Source organism: Mercurialis annua, linkage group LG8 (assembly GCF_937616625.2).
Source record: "Mercurialis annua linkage group LG8, ddMerAnnu1.2, whole genome shotgun sequence".
Classification (NCBI taxonomy): Eukaryota; Viridiplantae; Streptophyta; class Magnoliopsida; order Malpighiales; family Euphorbiaceae; genus Mercurialis; species Mercurialis annua.
The window spans coordinates 15,905,992-15,928,312 of record NC_065577.1 but is presented as its reverse complement, the minus strand read 5'-3'; the positions used below and the strand labels follow the sequence as shown (position 1 = coordinate 15,928,312).

The following is a 22,321-nucleotide window of genomic DNA, read 5'->3' as shown; positions in this document are numbered from 1 at the left end:
CAAGTTTAGGGGTCAATTATTAGAAACTCTAAAAGTGGATAGGATTGAGATGCAGATGAAGAGCAAAAGTCTACTTATAGTGTTCATTCGGGTTCTACTAAGATGTACGATGGTCTCAAAGGTACGTATTGGTGGAGTGGTATGAAAAAGGATGTCATGTTTCCAAGTGTCTGACTTGCCAGCAGGTGAAGCTGGAGCATCAGAGACGTTTTGGCTATCTGCAGCCAATACCTATTCCAGAATGAAAGTGGAAACAGATTGCCATGGATTTCGTGGTTGGTTTGCCACATACTCGGCAGGGGTATGATTCCATTTGGGTGATAGTCGACCGTATGACTATGTCGGCTCATTTTCTTCTGATCAAGGTTTTGTATTCTGCTTCGAGATTGGCTCAGTTGTACATCGACAGGATTTCTAGTTTGCACGGTGTACCAGTGTCCATCGTTTCGGATAGGGATCTGTTTTCACTTTTAGATTTTAGAAGGCGTTACAGGAATCCTTGGGTTCTCGATTGGATTTCAGTACAGCTTTTCATCCTCAGATTGACGGTTAGTCTGACAGGACTATGCATACGTTGGAGGATATGCTCAGGATGTGTGTTCTTGATTTTCAAGGTAGCTGAGATACTCCTTTTCCATTGATTGAGTTTTTCTATAACAATAGTTATCATGCGAGTATTGATATGGCACCATATGAGGCTTTGTGCGGGCACAAGTGTCGATATCTATGTTTTGAGAAGAGGTCGACGAGCGTAAGCTCTCTGGAGCAGAGATTATTCATATTACCTCAGAGAAGGTATCATTGATCAAGCATCGTAGATTGGAGACTGCTTTTAGTCGGCATAAGAGTTATGCTGATCCAAAGAGGAAGGACATCGAGTTTCAGGGTAGTGATTTCGTGTTTCTTCAGGTTTCGTTTATGAAGGGCGTTGTTCGTTTTAGCGTTAAGGGGAAATTAGCACCGAGATATGTTGGTCCGTATGGATTGGTGGCGTATAAGTTGGCTTTGCCACCAGATATGTCGTTGGTGCATCCTGTGTTTCACATTTCCATGTTGCAGAAGTGTATTTCTAATCCTTCTCACGTGATTGTACCGCAAAGTGTCAAGATCGACCATGAGTTATCTTACGAGGAGTATCGTGTTGAGATTGTTGATACGCAGGTGCATAAGTTGCGAAACAAGGAGATTCCGATGGTCAAAGTCCTTTGGCGAAACCATTATATTGAGGAGTGCACTTAGGAGGCCGAGTCTGATATGCAGAATCACTATCTTTTTCTCTTACCTCGAGGTACGATAATTTGTTGTTTGTGTTTTGATTTGATGTGTGTCACTTGTTATATTTGTGTTATTTATGTTCTGTGTTGTTGTGTTAAATTCGAGGACGAATTTTAATTAGTTGGGGAGAATGTAATATCCCGTATTTTTTGGCATGTTCCGATAAGTTTCCGGTCGTGTTTTGATTCGTTTGCGGACTCGTATTCTTGTGGGTTGATTTAGTCGTGGTTCAGTTTATGTTCTCTTTGTATTTGGGTTGGCTTAGCGTGTGGTTCAACCAAATTCTGGTTGAACTGGTTGAGTATTGTTTGAGACTTTGAGGTCTCAAACAAGACCTGTTCTTTTTGTGAGTCTCGCTCGAGACCATTAAGGTCTCGAACGAAAGTCGTTGTCTTTGGGCGTTTACAGCCCTTGTAACGTGGCTATTTATAGCCCGTTACAAACCCTATTCCCCCTCTTCGTTTTCACTAAACCGTAGCCGTCTCTTACACGTTTAAACGCTCTGAAATCATTCGCCTTCATTCCTCTCTATCGCTTTTGAATTTGGTCAGAAATTCACGTCTCTTTTTATTATGGTTCTTCGATATCGTTCCTCTGTTTGATAACTTGTGTTTTTCATTATTCTAGCATCGATTTGAGGTTGTATTCTTCACAACATCAATTCGTATCATCCTCAAAACCTTGGACGTTGTAAATCTAAATTTGGTAAGTTCATTGTTTATGTTTAAGCGTCGTCGCGGTTCACCGTTTTGATATTTTTAGCTGCAGTTTCTTGTTTGAGTCTGCTGCCCCTCCTTCAATGATGATGATGCCAATTTCTTCTTGTTCCTTGTTGATTATATGTGTTGTTAAAGATATCTTCTTTGATGGTTATTGATTCATTACGTGAGTCCGATCTTTACTTGTTTGACGGATTAGTTTGCTGCTTTTGAATCGCAATTGTTGGCTGTCGTACATGTTATTCTTGTTCATTGTCCATATTGATCTTACTCTTGCGTTGATTGATGATTAACTAAGGTTATTGCTCATTATTAAAATCTGAGAATTGATTTTGGTTTCATGTTGAACTGGATCAATTTTTGACAGTATTGATTGTTATTTCATGTTGGCTATGGCTGCTCATATTTTGGTTCGGAGAGCACTTGTTGGGTTAAAGATTTTTTTGTTGCTAAATGTTACGGCCTAAATGCTGAACTATTGACTCTACTTGTTTGGATGGGTGTTCACCCCAAAGTGTTCCCGGACTGCATGCATACATCCGTACGTAAGTAATTTAGTGCAACATGGCAAATTTCATTGAGAGGAAGCAACAAAGAAAAGAAAAAAAGGAACTTTTCTTTAAGCCATTTGAACCGTCGCGTTAGTTTCAATTCATATGTTACTATTCATACTGAAGTAGCCCTCTTTTTGATGTTTGAGTGCCCTATTCTATCTATCAAATTCTTTCTTTGTCTATAGCTCGGGTAAGTCCCCCATGGCCCGCTTTGATTTTCTCGAACAGTTCCGGCCTGCATCAGGGTAGGAAGAAGGGGAGAACAAGCACACTTGGAGAGCGCGGTACAACGAAGAATTGTATGCTGCGTTCCGGAAGGATGAATCGCTCCCGAAAAGGAATCTATTGATTCTCTCCCAATTTGTTGGACCGGTCCGTTTCCGCTCCGAAGAGGAAGGCTTAAATCTTTTGTGGTGTCGGCTTTGGAGAATGAGCAGCCTCCTAAAGAGTAACGGAGGTGTGCGAAGGTAGGCTCAAGCAAAGATTCTGCTCGTGAGCGTAATGGTATAAGCCTGCCTGCCTGACTGTGGGACCGACCTGTCAAACAGAGACGAAAGTCGGCCGTAGTGATCCGGGAGTCCTGTGTGGGAGGGATCTTGTTCAGCGGATCAAAGTTACGCCGGGGATAACATGCTGATGACTCCCAAGAGCTCTTATCGACAGAGTCGTTTGACACCTCGATGTATGATTAATGTTAATATGGAAGTCATCTTTGGCTTTTAAATTACTTATTATTATGATTTTTAATTTGTTTTGTTTGAACATTTAAAATTTGAAATTATTAGTTTGATTTATTGCTGATTTGAAACCAAGCCTTCTATTATCGTTTTGATTGCTAAATTGCTAATTGACAATACTATTTCAAATCTGAAAAATAATGTTGTTTTAATTATAATTGGATGGCCTAATTACTTAAAAACCCCCACCTTATTACTTAAAAAAACCCCACCTTATTAATAGTACAAAAATATCTTTTGCTCTACAAAATTAAACATATAAAAATAATTTAATTTATATTAATTATCAATAATTTTTTAAATACAAAAACCGCAAAGTTATTTAATTTTTATAAAAAAAATTCCGAGTTTCAGTCCGAAGGAGGAACCCGCTGGTCCTCCTCCATGGAGAAGGGGCAGATCTGTGCTCCTCCTTCCATGTGAAGGAGGAGCAGATCTTCACATAAGGCTTAGTAGCGCGTGAACAGAATACGCAGCTTAAGCGGAACTAAATAGGCTGGAATTTGAGTAGGATATCCAGACCGGGTTAGGAAAACGGGTAATACGGTAGGATATTGTGGGATTCTCTCATAGGCTGTCATCTTTTGTGCATAACGATTTGTGAAGATTTCGCGCAATTTCAATAGTTCTTCTTCTTACAGGAAAAATTCTCCTATTTATCGCTCCTCCTCCACATGGAAGGAGGAGCACATATCTGCTCCTCCTTCATGTGAAGGAGGAGCAGATCTGTGCTCCTCCTAAGGTCTGCTCCTCCTCTCGAGCAAGACAGAAAAAATAAAATAAAAAAACTTAGTTTTTTTATAAAAAAATATGTAGTGGTGCGTAAATTGGAAGAGTACGATAGTGGGTCGGGAGTAATTTTAAATTTATCTAGTTTTTTAATAATTTTTTTAAATATAATTAATTTTTAGGATTTATTTAAACATTTTTTTAAATTGAAGGACTTATTTGTATGTTTTAAACAGAAAAAAATGATATAACCCTTCTATTTAATTATTTTTAATATTTTCATCCTTTAATCAATTAAATTGTCAAAAAATTAAATTTTTGGGTAGATATGAAAACGAAAAATTAAAAATAAAGTACAAATGAACTTTCTCCTAGGGCAGAGTATAAATGAAAAAATGTTATAAGGTGGGTTTTTTTTAAGAATTAGGCCTAATTGGATTGTATTGTTAATTATAATATGAAAAAGATAATTATAGTATAACCTATATTTATATAATTATTTGGGTAATTATTGTTTATTTTAAATATTGGTTTGGCGTTCTAATTTGGCTAAATTTACGGTTTAGGCTTAAAACATTTACTTAACCTATTTTAGTTAAGTAATTAATTATGATTAATGATTGCTTTTGTTTAAAACTATTGAATTCTGTTTTAATTATAAATTATTATTATTATTATTATTTTACCAAAAGTATTATTTTGGAATTATAAACTATGGTTTATATTTTTGATCAAATGGTCGGGTCGGGTTAGACTTCGGTCACCGACATGTGATGTTAGCTTGGTAGTTACTGGTAATTCGGCTAATCCACTATTTGAAAATTGATTCGATTTATTATTTAATAAGTAATAATATTTTTCAGAATGGATTTTAAAGTGCAAACTCAATAGACTTGACTTGTTGTTAACTTTATAATTATTTGAGTATTGTGTTTACTCAGTGTGGCTATACCTTAACTTATGGCTTGTGCTAGTCCTATGTGGTGTTTAGTACTCTCTAGAATTAGAGTCCGTTTTAATAATTATTTACATTTGTTTAGACTCGTTGACTGTTCGTTCTTCAGAGGCGAACCATGATTAGATTGTTTGCCAGGTTTTCACGGAAATATCAAGCAGTGAGTTTATATTTACAATTTATCGCTTTTATGTAAATTGTATTTTTGCTATATAAATTGTTATGTAACTTTCTAAATGTTTTTGAAAACCATTATGGATATGGATTGAAATGAATTACTCGATGGACATCATCGAAACTACGTGTGCACCGGTAAAATCATTGGTATGGATTTGGTTTGAGATACGTCTCGCCTAGTGAGGGCGCCGGTGGTAGATTCGTTTCCTGGAACTCACCCGATTATTTATGTTGACTAATGGTCGGGGATCGGTTATAGAGATTCGTCGTACCGAAACGATATTAGATATATTTGTGGGTTATAGTTTTAGTTCTTATCTGTAATGTTATATATATATATATAACTGGATTTAAATGTTTTTTACAATAAATATTATAAATAGTGATATGAAGTTGTCTCAGTGTATAATTGACTATTTAAAAAAATTAGAATATATTGAAAAAGAAGCAAAATTGGTTTTTTTTTTGGACATTTGGTCTAAAATAAAAGTGAATTTAGGGGTGAATTATTCAAAACTGTAAAAGTGGATGGGATTGAGATGGAGATGAAAGTTGAGGAGGTGATTTAAGAATTTATCCAAACAAAATGAACATCGAACGCGTCCTAGAGATGGATTTATGTTCACGTCTCTCAACTAAAACTCTCAATTCTCTTTTCAGATCTAACAATTAAGATACATCTATTGCTCTGCAAATCCATCTCAGGTAATTAATTATTATTTGATTTTCAGTTCTTGTATTCTTAGATCTTAATTATAACTTAGGGATTCCTGTGAATCGGGTAACCATAGATCTCAATTAGCTTCATTCCTAGTGTTTATGCTCTAGTTAGCACTTGGACACGAACACGGACACCGCGAAACAGTGTTATTTTGAGGGTTTTAAAAACAATGTCCGAAAGGTTTCCGAAACGGGACACGTGCTACCTAGTTTATGCATCATGTTTATGAGAGCTTACAAAGATTTCGGCTGTGATTTGTGAGCTTGGACTGTTTGTCATTGATTTTCAAATGAGCTTGAATACTTAATTGAACTGCGTCATGCTTAAAGTTAATGCTTTTTCATTCCTATGTAGGCGGGGAATTTCTTGTATCGGAACAATGTGGAGGTTCAAATCTTTTACACAAAAGGAACCCGTGGGGCTTGAGGGTCGCTATCTCGATGTTGGGAACCTTAAGATCCATGTACGAAATGCTATAGCTGAGGGAGGTTTCTCTTGTGTTTACTTAGCTATTGATGCTGTTCATGCATCAAAGCAATACGCTTTAAAGCATATCATATGCAACGATGAGGAGTCGCTGGAACTTGCGTTGAAGGAGATTGATGTCATGAAATCACTCAAAGGACATCCCAATGTTGCCATGCTCTGTGCGCATGCCATCTTAGATCGGGGAAGGACTAAAGAGGCTCTCATTGTAATGGAATTTTGTGAAAAGTCTTTGGTCACTGTGCTCGATAGCAGAGGTGCAGGATATTTTGAGGAGAAGCAGGTTCTTTCCATATTCAGAGACACATGTAATGCAGTTTATGCGATGCACTCTCAGTCACCGCCTATTGCTCACAGGTAAACAAAGTTATATTTTATGCTTTATTATTGTCTTATATCCTGCTGTGTGGTGATCTTACGTCGGCTGCAGACTGTTTCTTCAGGCTGATATATTGTTATATGTTAGGATTACTTATCTATGGTCTATTGTTATTTTCTATCTCTCTGTGGATTTATGCTGTGATTGTTTTTGATAGATGTGTATTTCAGGATGGCATGCTATGTAGATTTATCCTGTTTAGTCATGGGTTTTGATTGCATATCTGTCTTGTAAGTTTGCGAGCATCCGAAACAATGATGCGACAGGGAATACAATCGACTTGAATCAACCAACAAGTAGTGTTTAATCAGATAGGTTCAATTGCTTCTCGATATGTTAGAGAATCTTTCTGCTTTTTTCTTAGATTAGATCAACCCCTTAGATCGAATAACACGGATGGAGGTTCATACCTAATAGATAGAATAAAATACTTATGTTTTTTCTTTGTAGGTTAGACTCTTTGTCTAACCAATTTCGTTCTTCTACTGTGCAATTTCTAGAGATTTGAAACCTGAGAACCTTCTTTTGGGGCCTGATGGGTCATGGAAGTTGTGTGATTTTGGAAGTACATCTACCAATCACAAGCGCTTTGAGAAGCCTGAAGAAATGGGTATTGAAGAAGACAACATCAGAAAGTACACAACGCCTGCCTATAGAGCGCCTGAGGTTGAATGAGGATTTGTTGTTTGCGCATAATGTTCTGGTTGCTTTCTTATTTTATTTTTTTAATTTGATTTCAGTCTTTCTTCTTTGGCTTGATTTAGATGTGGGATTTGCTGCGAAGGGATCCCATCAGTGAGAAGGTAGACATATGGGTAAGTCATTGCTGTGTATCTTTATTGTGATTCAGAAAAAACCAAACACTCAATTCAAACCTAAAAACTCAAGTTTCTGATGTCGCATTTTTCAGGCCCTTGGGTGTCTGCTCTTTCGGATATGCTACTTCAAAAATGCATTTGACGGGGAATCAAAGCTGCAAATATTAAATGGAAACTATCGCATTCCGGATTTGCCTAAATACAGCACTCCAGTAACAGACTTGATCAGGGACATGCTTGAAGCTTCTCCAGATGACAGACCAGACATCACGCAGGCAAGAGCTTTGCTTGATTGGCAATTCATCTCCATGAACTTAGGTTAGTTTTAGATCATCCATATTCATGGAAAATTCATTATCAGAAATTCTAACGCTGTGTTTACTGATACTGGGATACTTTTCCCATGGTCACAGGTGTGGTTCCGTGTTAACGAGCAGTTACCGGTTAATCTGCAGAAGTCATTGCCTGACGGATCACCTGAAATGCATTCTTCCGGTGGACATGAAGGTGAATGTATTTTCATTAAACTGATGTCGATATTTTAGGAGGCATTTAATGTTTTATAATCATAGAAAATGTCCTTTGCATTGACATTATCTCTTGAACATGTAGGTAGTTTAAGGCCTGCAAATAGGTCACATGCAATGCCTCAAAGAAGTCCTCCACCTCCACCTTCATCTGGTTCTGGAGGAAGTGGGGGGCGGCTTGGTGCTTTCTGGTCCTCTCAACACGCCAAGGACTCCTTTCTTGAAGAAAACCGCAAACCTAAACTTGATGAAGAAATTAGCAATAGCACATCAAGACAGGACAGAAATCCACCCGAAAATCATTCTTTAAGAAAAGCTTCTAGCCCTTCTAATGAAGAAAATATTCAAAATCATGCTCCTCGGAGGAATGTGCATGGCAAATCTCAGGATGGTAGTTCCAAAGACTTTGAAATTAATTTCTTCGAGAAAGACAAAGACCGTGTCATGGAGAGGCCAAAAGCATCAAAGACCGATAGCACATCTTTATTTAAAGATGAAGCTTTTAATACTTTAGTTGCTGAATTTGATACGAATAAGCTGACATCTGGAGCTGGCAACAATAAATCAGTAAAGGAAGAAGATTTGGAAGCCGAAATAGAAAGGCTTAAGGAGCAGTTAAAGCAGGCAAATTTAGAGAAGGCAGAAGTGACATCCAAGTATGAAAAGCTGTCTGCCATTTGCCGATCCCAGAGGCAAGAGATACAAGAGCTAAAGCAAGCCAAATCTGCCAGAACTCCATCACCAATTAAATACCAGGCCTCCGTAAAAGTGCAGTCATCAACAAATACTCTGGTATCATCTTGATTTTGGTATTTTATTTTACACGTACCCAATTAGATTCTACGTAATATAAAGCATTTACTCTGGTGCAGCAAGGGGAATCTGAGTCTAGTACCCCTAGTCCGGAGCCAAAGCCATGGAAAGCATTTGCAGATGATCCCAAGCAGCAGTCTTTGTCTAAGGGCAAGAATCCTCAATCTGTCAGGTCCAGAAATGCGCAGAAGGGTGAATTTGAATCCTGGGGTTTCGGAGCCGATAATTTTTCAGCTGTTGCTGGTGGTGGCACTCAGGCATCAAGACCCAGAAATGAAGGAAATGATAGTCAGCACTTGGGCAGGACAAAGATTATGGAGAGTCAGGCAGCTAACCAACCTGCTGGATGGGCTGGATTCTAGCTTATCTTCAATAGTTCCTCTGCTTCTCACTGATGAGGTTACAAATATATGGCTTGTGGTTTTGTTTTGTTGTATTCTGTGTTTTTGAATTATTTCGAAATGTCCAATATTATTATCTTGACTAAATATCGAAGTGCATATGTTTATACTTTCTTGCATATACCAATGCTGTGCTTTGCTGAGTTTCACTCCTGACTGGCAGGCCAAATCCTTTTCTCTTGGCTCTTGAAATTTATTATTTTCTGCACTTAAAGTTGCATTGATGTTCCAGGAGAATGGTGATATGGTAAATGCCTTCAAGGCTGTAAACGAATTGAGCCGAGCTTTAAGGTGTTCATGTTCGGCTCGTTATATGAATGAAGTGTTCATGTTTGGTTCATATTCATTCGCGATTTAAATAAGGTGTTCATATTCGATTCATTTAAAATTTATAGTGTTCACGTTTAGTTTATGTTCAACCTGTGTTCGTACCTTGACGAACTCCTCGTGAGCATTTGTTTAGTAGATAAGAACAAACAATGTAGCTTTGTTTTTTCTAAATCAAAACTATGCAATGTTATTTAAAACAATATAGTTTTAGTGTATTAAAAAATATTTTATGTTTAATTTAAATACGATTTTAGTTTGTCAATTTTTTATCGAGTTTTTGTATGAGTTGGTTCATGAACATTTTATTGAGCTCTTATACAAGCTCGTTAACAAACTTTTAATCGAGCCCATTCACGAACAATTAAACGAGTTGTTCGTGAATATAAACAAGTATGTTCATGTTCAGTTTGTCTAAATAAATGAACATAAATTAAATTTGTATTCGGTTTGTTTATGATACAAACAAATATGAACCGTGCTCTTATGGAGCCATATGCCAAGCTGACTTGCTAGCAGTTCGGTCCATCTATGATCCCAAATGCATTTAGAGGAAATAACGCTGTATACTCTTATTTTGCTAGACTTTGCAAAACTACTCTCATGAAATATAAATATACAATCGTGCTTCTTTTTGTCTTTTTCTTTGTAAAATTATGCCTTTTCTTAACACCTGTTGTTTCTATCATTGTTAGTGTGTATCTCTTATATTACATCGTACATCTACTATGTATAATATTTATCTTTTTCATTTTAATATTATTAAATCAATATAGATTTTTAATTTTTTTGTGTGCTAACTTTTTTATTTCTTACAAAAATTTTTAAATTTTCGTCAAAACATATTTTTATTTTCTTATATATATATATATATATATATTATGATTTCATTTGTAGTAAATTTTTAATTTTATTATTATGCAATTTTATTAACGTAATAAATATTAAAATAAATTCATTTTTTATAAGTTCAAATTAAATAAATCGCTACATGATTAATGTTATTTATTAAATTTTATCATTTTATACATATATTTTACTTGAATTTTTTGTATTTAGACACCTGTTCGCTAATTATAGACATTTGTCTTTAATAATTAAACATTTGTTTCTTTAATTTTTGTTAATTAGACACTTGTCTCCTATAGTCAAACCTTATTTCACTTTCAATTTTTTTTAATTTAAACAATTATATCTTATATGCATATACCTGGCATTTTAGCTTTTTTTTTTAATTTAACATTTTAAATTTATTTTCATCATAATTTTTTTTTGTATAATTATTTTAATGATTAATTTTCATTTATTTTAAAATATTTATTCATATGAAGACAGTTTCCATAATATAAAAATTGTTATAAACGTAAAGAATATTATTAAACAATTGTAACTGTATTCAAACACTTTAAAACTGAATCATTAACTAAAATAAACCAAAATAAAAGTAAAATACAACAAGTACAAAGAGCAATTAATGAGCCACCAATGAGTCACCAATGATCAACTGCTAAACTATCTCTAATAAAGCAAAGAACAACTAATAATCGGCTAATAAAAATGAATCAAAGAGCTACCGATGAGCAAACAAAAATCAACCAAGAATCCTTCAAAATGTAACGGAAAGCGACGCGAATGATCAAATAATTATATGATAGTATAATTATTTATAATTAGCTGATGATTTTTTGATCTCAACTGAGCCATTTAAGTTATAAAATTCAAATTCCTTTTGGTTTTCTCATTTTTGACTTTCTTTACTAACTTACAATTAGATAACATTCTTTTTCTTTTTATTTGATTTATCAATTCCGAAAAATCTTGTTTAAAAACTGAACTTTGCATATATTTTGACTTGACAATTAGTTATAATAAAATAAGATTAATGCAATATTATCATTAATACATACTATATAACCTCATATAATTATCTTATTTTAGACGAAAGATAGCTATTATTTTACCAAATCATGTAATTTAGTATAAAAAAATAAAATAAAACAGTTGAAAATATTAAATTAGATGAGTTCTGCATCTAAAGATGAGATTATGACACTCAAAAAGTAAAACTTTAATGAGAAGTTCACTTAAATATTAAACGCATGCAACTTATACATTAAGCATAAAATATTAAATATTAAGAAAGATTGTGTACTGGAGTATTGATACGATTTAAAATATGGCAGAGGCTAGGGACATGGACAATTTGTTGACCTGGTAAGATTGGAAAAAAGAGAGTATAAATGCAAGTACTTCTTCTCGAAAATCGTAATGTTGCCAAACAATTGAAAAAATAATTTAAATACAAATGAACCTATTAAAAAAGGTAATTATGTAAAAATCCCATCCATTTAAGTATAGAAAGTTGTAGAGAAGTTTACTTATTTACCTAGAATAACAAAATATTTATATATTTTACCTCACAACGGAAATCTCACAAAAAATACCTCACATTTTTATTAACTTAATATTTTTACTCTCCGCATATAAATATTTGTGATATTACTCTCAACAAATAACACATGCTCTGACATGACTTTTTCTCTCTCATGTCACCACTTGCACACACAAGACACCTACATGTCCTACACTCAAAAATTAATTACTAGCTACAAACTTAAAGAAAATTGATTAATTACAACACCTGCACTCAAAAAATAATCTTGAGTACTAAATTAAACAGAATTAATTAATTGATATTTTTTTGATAATATTCCACAAATTAATTCGTTGATTTCTCTTATTATTTGTTTATCGTTTTTTTTTTCATTATTTTTACATATGATTGGATTATGCAGATTTATATCTTTATTTAATTTTTTTCTTTATTCTTAATTTAACTATAAATATAATTATTTTATTTAAAATATTAGATGTTTTTATTAATTTTCTACCATAATTTTTGCATAATATTATTATACTTTTACCATGACTAATACAAAAAACTGTCATTATATTATCATGACAGTGTCACAATATTATCATCATATTATCATTATTATAATCTAATCATAAATTTATCATTATCATAATTTTATTATACAAATTATTTTATGTACTTTATCATAATATTATCATAATTTTATTATGCAAAATTATTTACATGGTTTATCATATTCTTATCAATATTATTATAATATTATCATAACTTTATCATAATCTTATTAATAATTTATCATAATTTTTGTATAACATTTCTCATTATTTTTATATAAACTAATTTATGTAATTTATGGAGAATTAGATAATTTTATCATAACTTTTGTTACAATATTATCATAAATGTATCATAATATTATCATAACTTTATCATATTATAATCATAAATCATTGCAAATTTATTTTACGTACTTTATTATAATTATTATAATATTATCAACCTTATTATCATATTATCATAAATATCATAATATTATCAATAAACCTTATCATAATTTTTGCATAACATTTCTTATTATTTTGTATAATTATTTTATGTAATTTATGAAGAATTAGATAATCTTATTATAATCTTACCGTAAAAGTATCATAATATTATCATAATATAATCATAACCTTATCATAATTTTATTACGCAAATTTATTTTACGTACTTTATCATAATTTTATCATGACTTTATCATAATATTATCGTAACTTTTCATAGCATTATCATAACATTAGCATAAAACATCATAATTTTACTATGCAAAATTATTTTATGTACCTTATCATCATATTATCATAAACTTATCATAACATTAGCATAATCTTATCATAATTTTACAATGCAAATTTATTTTACGTATTTTATCATAACTTTATCATGACTTTATCACAATATTATCGCAACTTATCATAACATTATCATAACCTATCATAATTTTACTATGAGAAATTATTTTATGTACCTTATCGTCATATTATCATAAACTTATCATATTATTATCATAAGATTAGCATAACCTTATCATAATTTTACCATGCAAAATTATTTACGTGCTTTATAATAATATTATCATAATTCTATTATAATATTAGCATAATATTAGTATAACCTTATTATAACTTTGTCATAATTTTATTATGTAAAAGTATTTTAGGTATTTTATCATAGTTTTATTATAATAATATCATAAATTTATCATAATTTTATCATAAATTTTGCATAAATTATTTTACGTAATTTACAAAAATTTACATAACATTTTCAATATCATAACACTATCATAATCTCGTCATTTACCTTATCATAATAAAATTAATTTATGTGTTTTATTATAATCTCACTATAACCTTATAATAAATTTTTAAAACATATAAATTCAAAACATGAAATTAATCAGAAATACAAATAACCTTATCATAATTTTACCATACCTTTTTTTGACAAAAAAATTAAAAAAAATTGCATAACATAAAATTCAAAAGAAGCCAAAAAGCAAGAACATCCAAAAATGTAAAAAATATGGGAACAAGTAGTGGCATCACATGTTGGGGTTGGCACTGGTGCTTCTGCCATCTGAATAGCCATCAAAACCACCATTATTACAACACATACCTATCTCTCCATTTTCTTTATATTTGTTTTCATAGAAACAAACCGAAAATTCAACTTTCATACAAAACAGGAAATCATAAACTTTACATTCACCTCAGCTTCATCAATCTCGGTCATTCTATGACCACCGCTCTTCCCTTCTCTCACCGTAGACGGCCGGCGAGATTCAATAATGTGATCGTCTTCTTTTTGAGGATGAGCAAATGCAAAATTAGTACTTGCAGATCCATCTAGATCCAAATCGGATCCTTTAAACGCGAGCGGCGACAGCCAGGGACGGCAGCAGCGACCGTAGGGACGGCAGAGGCGGCGGCGTTAGAGGAAGCATCATCGTGAAAAGAAAGGAACTTATTTATCTAATAAAAGATTTTCTGAGCCCTAAAAGCATTGTGAATGAAAACAATGGCAAATCCAGAGAGTAAAAAATAAACATTATAAGGAGTTTGAGTATTTTTTTTGAAAGATTCAGGTATTAAAATAAGAAAAATATCTTTTAAGAGTAAAAATATAAAAAACTGAATATGAAGAGTATTTTGTCTAACTTTTGACAAGTGAGGTAGGATTTGTAAATACTTTAAAAAACAGAGTATTTTTCCTAAAATTCTCAAAGTTGTATCTCCAAACACAAGAACAACAAAAGCCTGCATTTGATAGTACCTTGTTCACTCATCACATAGACATTTCTAAAAATTAGCAGTTCTGTCTTTACTAGTTGACACTAATTTTTTTTAGGTAATAATTTATTAGCTAAAGCTATTAAGATTTTACAATTTTTATTATATTAAATAAAAATTGCAAATGAAATGAATTAGTTTTGTTTTAATCGAACATACTAAATTTATAAACTACTCCTCCCTCTCTCCTATAAAGATAAAAAAAAATACACACTTTTATTGTCCCATAAAAAGGGGAAAAAACCACCACATTTATTGTCAAATTTACAATAGAATTATCAAACTATCTTCATAATTTCATGGGTAACTTCCAAATTAATTCACGAATTTGACTTAATTTATAATTACAATATAAAATTTAAAACTTGGCATTGTCATCAACAAATTTTGCAATTTTGGCAAATCGATGCATCGATATTTTACCGGTACAATTTTGTTGAGTTGGAAGCTGGAAAGGCCACGTTTGTTGCCATATTTGAAACGTACTGTTTCAATTAAAACGAACCGTTCCATTTTTTTACAACAAAACTACGCCGTTTTGCTCCTTACTTACAAATTAAATCTAAATTTTCTTTCTTCCGCCTCCATCGTTCTATCTCTCTTTTCTCTCAAACATGAACCCTAATTTTTAATTTTTTTCATTACCATTTCATTTTTCTTCAACTCCTCCTTTTCTTTTCATTTCTCTTCAACTCGTCCCTACTTTAATGTTAGAAGAATGTAAACGGTTGTTTGGTACACCAAGAGAGTTCAAAGTACCTGAAGCTACAGGCACAAATGAAACTTACTCATACATATCTTCTTTAAGTTGAGTTACGCTTAAATTATGCAATCATTTTGGAACAACTACTTATTATGTTTCTTATATAGATAAGAATCTAGGAAGACGATTTTGGAGATGCCCATACAGACGTGCACGTATATATACAAATGTGCTTTGTTTTTGGAGAACATTTAGCTAATAAACCTTTAAATGTTTGAAATGTCAGTCGCAATAGTGAAACCCTCAAATGTGAATTTGTCTGGTCATTTAGATTTGAAACCATAAAATGCAATTTGTATATAGATTTGGAACATTTAGCTTAGTTAATATGGTTAAACCCCTAAATGCGATATGTATTAGATTAAAATCCTTACAATGTGATTTGGATTATCTTGTTAATGTGATTTTGCTTACTATGTTAATATGATTTATATATAGATTTGAAACCCTTAAAATGTGATTTGTCTTACCCTTGAAACATTTAGCTCTGTTAATATGGTTAATATGCTTGATATGCTCTATTGGATTGTGCAACACTGCATCGCTAGACAGCTCTATTGATAAATTGTTCTATTCTTTCAGTTTGATGATTGCTCCTATAAGGAGTCGGTTGATATAGAAACTCCAAAGCACTTGAGGAGTCTCCTTATGAAATTAATGGACAATAAACAAAATTAACATGATCCATATCCAATCCATCTCTAAATTGAAATAATTTTATATGAAAATAACAAGTTTTTCTCCAACCACAAACTCTATCTTTAATTCTGAAATATTGTCACCATATTAAATTTATGCTGCTACACTATTTTATTATTTTAACAACTTAATGCAAATATAATTTTTTTTTATATATTCATCCAAAAAAAAAAACTATTAAAGTTGCTATTGAGTTCGATGGTGTGCTATGTGTGGATAAAGTGGGCCATAGAGGTGGGATTGTTCTTTTGTGGAAAGGGTCGTTTGAAGTTGATCTTAACAGTAAGTGCTCAAGTTTTACTGATGTTACAATTAGTAGTCCCAATGTCAATAAATGGAGGCTAACTGGGTTCGACGGGTTTCCAGAGAGATTTCGCAGGAAAGATTCTTGGCATTTGTTGAAAGATCTTAGTAAGCAGTACTCGATGCCGTGGTGTATTATTGGGGATATTAATGATCTTCTGAAGAGAGAGAAATGAGAAGAAAGGCGGGTAAAATTAGCCAATGTGGATGATTAACGGGTTTCGTAATGCGGTTTTCGAGAATGGTTTGGCATATATTGGTTCGAAAGGCTGTGATTTTACGTGGGAAAGGGGTAGAGGCTCGACATGATGGGTTCAGGAAAGACTGGATCGAGCTCTTTGTAACAACGACTGGAGGGATATGTTTCGCGATGCTTTTGTGACTAACTTGAGTATTAGTACGTCAGATCATAAACCAATTTTACTGTCTTTGGTCGGTGAGACTCATTCTCGTCGGTATCGTCGGTTTAGGTTTGAAAACTGTTGGGTTACAAGGAAAGAGTGTAGTTCTGTTGTCGAGGCAGGATGGAATTTAGAGTTGTGCGCACCAATTCTGAATAGGATAAGCTCTACTTCGGCAGCTTTGGAGGGATGGGGAAAAGCTATTATGCCAAAGTTCTCTAAAAGAATAGAGGCTAAGAAGGTCCAGATTGAGGCAATGCAGAATAGAGCTGATGAGGAAGGAGCTCGGGGCTTAATCAGGTGTACCTCCGATCTTCATAATCTTCCAGAGGAAGAGGAAGTGTTCTGGAAACAGCGAGCTAAATTTTTTTGGCTCAAGGCAGGAGGTTCCAATTCTAAGTTTTTCCATAATGTGGCGTCAGATAGAAAGCGTCGAAATCGTATCTCCAAGCTGCGAGATGAGCAGGGAGAGTGGAAGTCAGCTGAGAAGGACATAACAAACTGTCACAGCCCGAGATCTTGGGCCGAGACCGGCGCTAGGGAATGGGAGTGGTAGCTCCGAAATCCGTAACAAGCCTAAATTTCATTATAATTTTTTCGCGTTTTAAAAAAACATTATATGAGTTATGAAACTGTTTTCAGAAAAAACTGGCAGTATAACATCTAAAACAGAGCAACACCACCAATAACAAGTATTACAAACCACCCTGTAACAAATATAACGACATCATGATACACAAACACGGTATCAGTGATACCCGATAACCATTTAGTTAAACAACTACTACACAGTAACCATAAATAATATACAAACAGTAGTAGTTTCAAAATCAGAGTTTGTACAGCAAAACCAGAGCACTAAACTACTGCGGCTCTAGAAGTAAATAGCGTTTTCTTTACATTAAAAATTATTGACTTCCAGAAGAAGGAATGGAAGTCTGATCAAGCCAAAATACTATTTATCTTAAATGGGTGAAAAACAACGGGTCAGTAAAAACTGAGTGAGTTCGCATAATTACTAATGAACATTGATTAAAATAAATCGCATGATAAATAATTTATGCAATGCAGCCAGATACAATATCCGAATGAAACCCTAAACCTCAATACATGAATATTCAAAGGGATAAAGTCATAAAAATTCACCAATTTTACATGTTTTCTCAATTTAATCACATGCTTTAAAATTTCTCAAAAACATACACCAACTTTCATTTTTTCCCAAATTCATACACGGTGCTGACGTGGTACTAATTCATTGGTGCAATTTGCTGAGGTGTAATATTTTTTACCAATGAATGAGTGACACGTCAACACCATGTATGAATTTGGGAAAAAATGAAAGTTGATGTATGTTTATGAGTAGTTTTAAATAACGTGATTAAATTGAGAAAACGTGTAAAGTTGGTGAATTTTTATGAAATTAACCCATATTCAAATAAACCTCAATCGAATTCCAAAGAAGTCTGGACCGTAAACTTTGTACCGTCGTCACAGACTTGCGCTTATTATTTTACAGTATCTGGACGTGAGCTTTGTACCGTCGCCTCAGATCTGTATCAGGGTCTGGGCCGTGAACTATGTACCGTCGCCTAAGATCTTCCCGTTAGGTCTGGGCCGTGAGCTATGTACCGTCGCCTTAAACATATAAATAATCATTACTTATTTCTACTACGATCACTACTGGTGCGCACTCAGTCTTATTGCCACTCAATAGGAAAGCATGTTCCATCAGATCTATATCAATTTTAATTATCGAATGCAATGCGATTTAAAATAAATAATTCAGAAATTTAAACAAAGTTGCATTAATATTCAAAGTAAAAATGCAAACTCACAGAAAACCGCTTTTTCCAAAAATAGAACTCCTTTATGGTTTGTTAATTGGCCTGGCGTTCTGATCCAGAGGCTCTAGAACTCGTCAGATCTCAATTAGAATTAAAACGTCAAAATACAATTTAAATGTTGAAATCCTAACTCTAATATTAATTCTAGACACAAACCACAAATACAACACATAATAGAATTCATATAGCTAACTTATAAAATTATTGTTCCGTACACTTTTAATAGCTCGTTTTATAATCCCTGGCTTTTAAATCAACATTTTAAACTATTTATAAACTTATTATTATTATTTTTTAAATTAAAATTTGAAATAAACTTCAACGCTTCTAACATTTTATTACCGAAAAAGTAAAAACTTTGAGCAAATATGTTCATTATAATTCCGAAGGTATCACTTATAAAATTGAAATGCCTCCTTCTCCATGATAATGATGCTAAAGATCCACAAATTAAATATGACAACAAATTGTGGCTAATGTACAATTTTCAAACAACCTATAAACTTTTCTAGTAAGCTAGCTGCACATACCCTTATCTCCATTTAATATCCAACAATTGTGAATCCAATGCTTTAAATAAATGAAAAAAAAAATCAACACATTCATACACAATTCATATTTTGTCCATCATATTGACACTGTAGCTACGTAATTATTAAACTTCTAGGAACCATAGGTAAAATACATAAGTCAATGTATAAAAAAATTAGCTAAAAACAAGAAATGCGTACAGTATATTAAGGTTTAAAACCTGCACAAGAACTCCAATAATTTCACATTCATGAACCCATAGAATAAAATCCGTGACTTATTATATCATAAATAAAAAAAATCGAAAACACATGAACATCCCTTTTATGCCATTAATGAATGACAATATTGGAGACTTGATCTTAACGGAGCAGGTAATAAAACTAAAAGGAAAACCGTACCATAAAATACACTGCTCTGAAACACACGAATCAATCAAGTTCAAAACAGAATAAAATATTAAACCCGTCAATTATAACAGTTAAAAGATCAAGAATTCAGCAACCATCATCAACGATCACTCAAAACAACCCTCAGATTTTAAATTAAAAATATAAGCTATTACAATCTCTAAACAACAAGTAAACTACTAATCCTTACATAATCTTCAAATTATTCGGTAATTAACGGCTGAAACTCTAAATATCATGCCGTTTAGTTCAACTGATCCGTCGTCTACTTTCATCGATTGAAGGTTTGATACTTCCCGCTTGGAGATTGACGGAGGTTTGAAGCTTGGTTATGGATTGATAAATCGTAGGGTTTTCTCGTTTTTTTGAAGCAGAAAAGAAGAATAGTAGGAAGAAGAAGAATATAAAGGTGATGAAAGAAATAGGTAAAGTGATTTAGTGGGCTTCATGAATTGGGTTTATAAATCATAATTTATATTTTTTTTTTCTTTTTTTTTAAATTGGCTAAAAGCCTAAAATGGCTCACAAACTACACCCACTAACTTAAATATCCTTAATAATATATCAAAATAATACACTTTAATCCTATTTAATTATTTTATCAATTATTTTAAATTCAATATTATAATTTCAATAAATTTAATAAATTATCCGAATAATGATTATTATTATTATTATTATTATTATTATTATTTTAGTTCAAATTTATATTTAAACTTCATAATATCGCTTACGAATATCACAATACGTGGTAAAACCGACAATTGAAAATACGGAGTATTACATTCTTCCCCTTTTAAAATAAATTCACCCTCGAATTTAAATTTAGCCACGTACCTTAAGAAAACAAGTGGGGATAACGCTTACGCATGTTAGATTCTGTTTCCCACGTACACTCCTCTACCGAGTGGTTTCTCCAGAGAACTTTCACCATCAGAATTTCTTTAGTACGGAGTTTTCTTACTTGAGTGTCTATTATCTGCACTGGTTCCTCTTCATATGATAATTCTTCATTTACTTCTACACTCTGAGGTTGGATAATGTGGGAGGGATCTGAAATGTACTTTCGTAGCATCGATATGTGGAAAACTGGATGCACTTGAGACATGTCTGGTGGTAGAGCTAGCCTGTAAGCTACAGCTCCCACACACTCCACTCCTGGTACGGTTCGACATATCTCGGAGCCAACTTCCATTTCTTACCAAACCGTATCATACCTTTCATAGGTGACACTCGTAGAAACACATAGTCACCGACTTGAAACTCTATGTCCTTTCTCTTTGGATCTGGATGACTTTTCTGTCGGCTGAAAGCAGTCTCTAGTCGCTGCTTGATCACCGGTACTTTCTTAGAAGTAATCTGTATGATTTCAGCCCCAATCAGTTTTCTTTCTCCGACTTCTTCCCAACAGATGGGAGATCTACATTTCCGACCATATAATGCATCGTACGGAGCCATTTCAATACTGGAATGGTAGCTGTTGTTGTACGAGAACTCTACTAATGGCAGATATGTATTCAAGATACCTCTAATGTGTAAAACACACATACATAGCATATCTTCTAAGGTTTTGATAGTCCTTTCAGATTATCCGTCAGTCTGTGGGTGAAAAGCGGTACTTACAGACTTTTTTAGAATCGAGAGGTAAACACTAAACCTCTGTCTGAAATAATTGACACTGGCACCCCGTGTAAACTCACAATTCTGTCAATATAAATATGTGCCAATTTTGCTGCAGTATAAGAGGTCTTGACAGGAATGAAATGAGCTCATTTTGTCATTCTGTCGACAATCATCCATATAGAATCAAAACCTTGCTGAGTATTTGGTAAACCGACAACAAAATCCATCGTTATCCTTTCCCATTTGCATTAAGGAATAGGTAACTGTTGTGGAAATCTGAATGGTCGTTGGTGTTCTAGTTTAACTTGTTGGCACGTCGGACATTTCGCTACAAACTCTACTATATCCTTTTTCATGCCGTACCACCAGTACATTTCTTTGACGTCATGATACAACTTTGTGGAACCGGGATGGATACTATATGTTGAACCATATGATTCTTCCATGATCTTCTGCCTTAGGTTCTCAACGTCTGGTACACATAACCTGGTACCATATTTCAATACTCCATTGACAATATTGAATTCTTGGACCTTTCCTTGTTGGACTTCATCCATCAGACGCTTCATTTGAGGATAATTAGCTTGTAACTCTTTAATTCGATAAATCAGTGTTAGTCGTATACTCAATTGAGCCAGTAAATTGCCAAGGCTTGAAACTTCAAATCTGATGCCTTGATTAAACACTGTTTTAAAATCCCTGATTAACGGCCTTCGCCACAGTGTAGTAATATGCGCGAGACTTCCTGCAGACTTTCTGCTCAGCGCATCTGCCACTACATTGGCTTTTTCAGGGTGATACTGTATAGTGTAATCATAGTCTTTTAGCAACTCTAGCCACCTCCTTTGCCTGAGATTCAATTCACGCTGATCAAAGATATATTTAAAACTCTTATGATCCGTGAATATCTCACAT

At 33.3% G+C, this 22,321-nt stretch overlaps 2 protein-coding genes across 2 annotated transcripts; both read left to right on the top strand.

The window, feature by feature from the left end:
• The first annotated feature begins 5,711 nt into the window (after positions 1-5,711).
• On the top strand, positions 5,712-9,412 carry LOC126660812 (uncharacterized). The gene is made up of 8 exons (XM_050354493.2): positions 5,712-5,851; positions 6,222-6,710; positions 7,233-7,398; positions 7,497-7,547; positions 7,643-7,825; positions 7,964-8,057; positions 8,163-8,869; positions 8,950-9,412. The coding sequence occupies exons 2-8, from the start codon at positions 6,247-6,249 to the stop codon at positions 9,250-9,252; spliced, it is 1,968 nt and encodes a 655-aa protein (XP_050210450.1). The 5' UTR covers positions 5,712-5,851; positions 6,222-6,246; the 3' UTR covers positions 9,253-9,412.
• Positions 9,413-16,954: 7,542 nt separating this feature from the next.
• On the top strand, positions 16,955-19,269 carry LOC126661692 (uncharacterized). Its single transcript, XM_050355553.1, has 2 exons — positions 16,955-17,498; positions 19,232-19,269. Exons 1-2 carry the CDS (start codon positions 16,955-16,957, stop codon positions 19,267-19,269), a joined length of 582 nt encoding a protein of 193 aa, XP_050211510.1.
• Positions 19,270-22,321: the final 3,052 nt, after the last annotated feature.